This window comes from Asparagus officinalis, chromosome 4 (assembly GCF_001876935.1).
Source record: "Asparagus officinalis chromosome 4, Aspof.V1, whole genome shotgun sequence".
In the NCBI taxonomy this organism is placed as follows: Eukaryota; Viridiplantae; Streptophyta; class Magnoliopsida; order Asparagales; family Asparagaceae; genus Asparagus; species Asparagus officinalis.
Genome location: NC_033797.1, coordinates 141,464,974 through 141,467,764, shown reverse-complemented (window position 1 = coordinate 141,467,764; position 2,791 = coordinate 141,464,974). Strand labels below are relative to the sequence as shown.

At 40.6% G+C, this 2,791-nt stretch overlaps 1 protein-coding gene across 1 annotated transcript; it reads left to right on the top strand.

Moving 5' to 3' along the window:
• Positions 1,181-2,468, top strand: LOC109839406 (uncharacterized protein At5g23160-like). Its single transcript, XM_020407831.1, has 2 exons — positions 1,181-1,471; positions 1,998-2,468. Exons 1-2 carry the CDS (start codon positions 1,181-1,183, stop codon positions 2,466-2,468), a joined length of 762 nt encoding a protein of 253 aa, XP_020263420.1.

The window sequence follows — 2,791 nt, the reverse complement described above, 5'->3', positions numbered from 1 at the left end:
TTTCCCTTAGCTTTGCCCATCAATGGGCGGTAAAGATCCTTCTGGTATAGATAGTCCTTCATCTGTGACTTTCAGTAGGCAAAGTCTGATCCGTCAAACTTCTCGATCTTTGATTTGCTTTCCTCTGCCATGGCTCTCACATAAATCTTTTGAACGAAACTCTAATACCAGTTATTGGGGATTTGAAAGAATCAATCGAACCTATGTCCTTCCGGATCTTGTGCTAAGAGTTTAACAAGTAGAAAAATCACCGCAAATAAAAGAAAAATTATAGGAAAGATAAACAAGAAGGAACACACCAGATTTAACGAGGTTCGGCAACGTGCCTACATCCTCGAGAGCCATATCACACAATTCTTTGATTAATTGAAGAAGATTACAATGCTCACAATAGGCTTCTCTCTCTCTAAGATCTCCGATCTCAAAGTTTCGTCAAAAACCCTTGTTTTTTATGTTCTACAAACCCTAAAAAATATCAAAGTATATATAGTATTCCAGCCCAAAACAGATTCCCAAAAGATTTAGGAAACTAGAAAAACTGACTGCGGTCGACCGGACCATGGGTGTTGGTCGACCGGCCAGAACACAGTTTCTTACAGGGTCTTCGTGCATGTTTTCGGTCGACCGGTGACCTAGCGTCGGTCGACCGGTTGACCACTCTTGGTCGACCGTCATAAATTTTCGGTCGACCGGCTAGAGTGAGTTTCCTGGGTTGACCACTCTTGGTCGACCGTCATAAATTTTCGGTCGACCGGCTAGAGTGAGTTTCCTGGGCTGTTTTCCTGCAGTCGATTCGATCGACCGGATCTCCTCCGTCGGTCAACTGACCCGAGATTTTTCAGCCTTGCGGATTTGTTTCAGGTTCCGGTCTTCACACTTCCAAAACCAACATTAAGTTTATCCAATTGTCACATATTCAATATATAATTACCATCCATATATACCTACTTAAGTACAAAGGACTCAGGACAGACAAAAAGTACAATTAAGCTGAGGGTGCTTTACACAAAATATCCACGTCTTTTGTTAATTAACGTATTAGTTGAAGTCTTAAGGGAGTTGCTACTAGTCAAAAGAAGGAAGATGTTAGATAGTAGCTATAACTAAAACATTGACATCCAAAATCCTCACAAATCCTCTTTCTCTCTCTGTCCTCCTCATTGTTTTTCATATAAGTAGCATGTCGACAAAGTTAGAGGCTCCTAATGAAACTAGAAACAAAAGAAGAAGTTCATGCCTATCTTCTTGTTTCTCAAGCTCGCCCGTCTATGAGTCTGATGAATTGGAGTCAGCTTTAGATTCAAAGCTCGAGCTCAAGAGGGAGAATAGATCATGGTTCTCTCGGTCGACGTTCCATAGCAAGAAGAAGAAGGCGCAGAAGAAGAAGAAGGCAGGGCATGTTGTCGTCGATGTCGCTGAATCTAGTACTCCTTCAGGCAAAGAAAACAAGGACAGACTCCAAAGCCAAAAGGTAGTTCTACTCCACATGAGTTTTCTTAGTTAGGGGATTAATTAGAGGGTTAATTGCACAGAGACCCGTTGTAGTATCGATGATCTGAGCTTACTACCTCTACCATGTTGTTAATTCTACTGTTTCAAAAAGATTCTCTGGTTTAAATTTGCATCAGAAGCTAAACCAGGGGGGTCTTTATGCAACAATGAAACGGAAAGGGAAGTAACTTCAAAACATCCATATTATAGGGGTCGTTGTGCAATTAACCCTTAATCATATACAATAGAATAAATGTAGGCATCAATCTCTATCGTTTCACAAACAATGAGATTAGCAGCCTTTGGTGGGTCTGGTTAATCTAGAACTTCAATTAGTCTACAATATTAACAGTCATGCTGCATGGTGGCGATGTTTTATTATCTAATGATAAGTGTCCATTCAAAATATTGACCACAGGTTTAGACATTTGCTAGTTCTTAGAATTCTCTTGGAAGCTTCTGCGGGCTCCGATACTTAGATTTTCAACATGAATTGGTGCTTGCAGGCTAAGAGAAACAAGCACAAGCTCAAACCCCAAATCCAACAACAGGAACAACGGCTACAAGCCCGCACCAACACTGTATCACAAATCACAAGCCTCCCAGAAATCTCATTCAAGTACAACTCGAGCAGACCACGAGCCAGATCGAGACCTGAACCAGTCCAAACCACAACAAGAACACAAGAAACTGGTTCGTCCAAACCAGAACTAGACCGACATGCAAAACTTGATCCTACAGTAGGATTACTAGTGCTTGGAATCACATTGGCCACAATGCTTGTATGTGGCCGTGTTTGTGCAGTTATGTGTCTGTGTGCGTGCTTTTATGTCCTCCCTCTTCTGAGGGGGACACCGACAACGAAAGAAGATAACGGATATACGAAAAATGATGAAAACGTGGATCTGGAATCCGAGGAATATAAGAAGAGAGTAGTTCTTGGAGGCTTGCTGGAGAGAAATGGCCGGAGACCGTGATTTGCTTGATGATATGAAGATATCAAATATCTTTAAATCTGTTTTTGACAATTGCGATGTTCATGATTTGTGTACAGAAGGCATACATGTAAAAAAGAGCATACAGAAGGCATACACGTAAATAGATAAACATGATAAGAGTTTTGATGAGCAGAAACAAAAGAGTGTGCATTAGTAACTGGAAATTGTAATTATCGTCGTAACATTAACATGATAACAAATGGTCCCATGAGATTCAAATTATGTATAGAGATGCTTTACTCTATTTATGCACGTGAAAATAACAGAATGAAACACTTACAACCGTCTAAAACCAAAGCCTT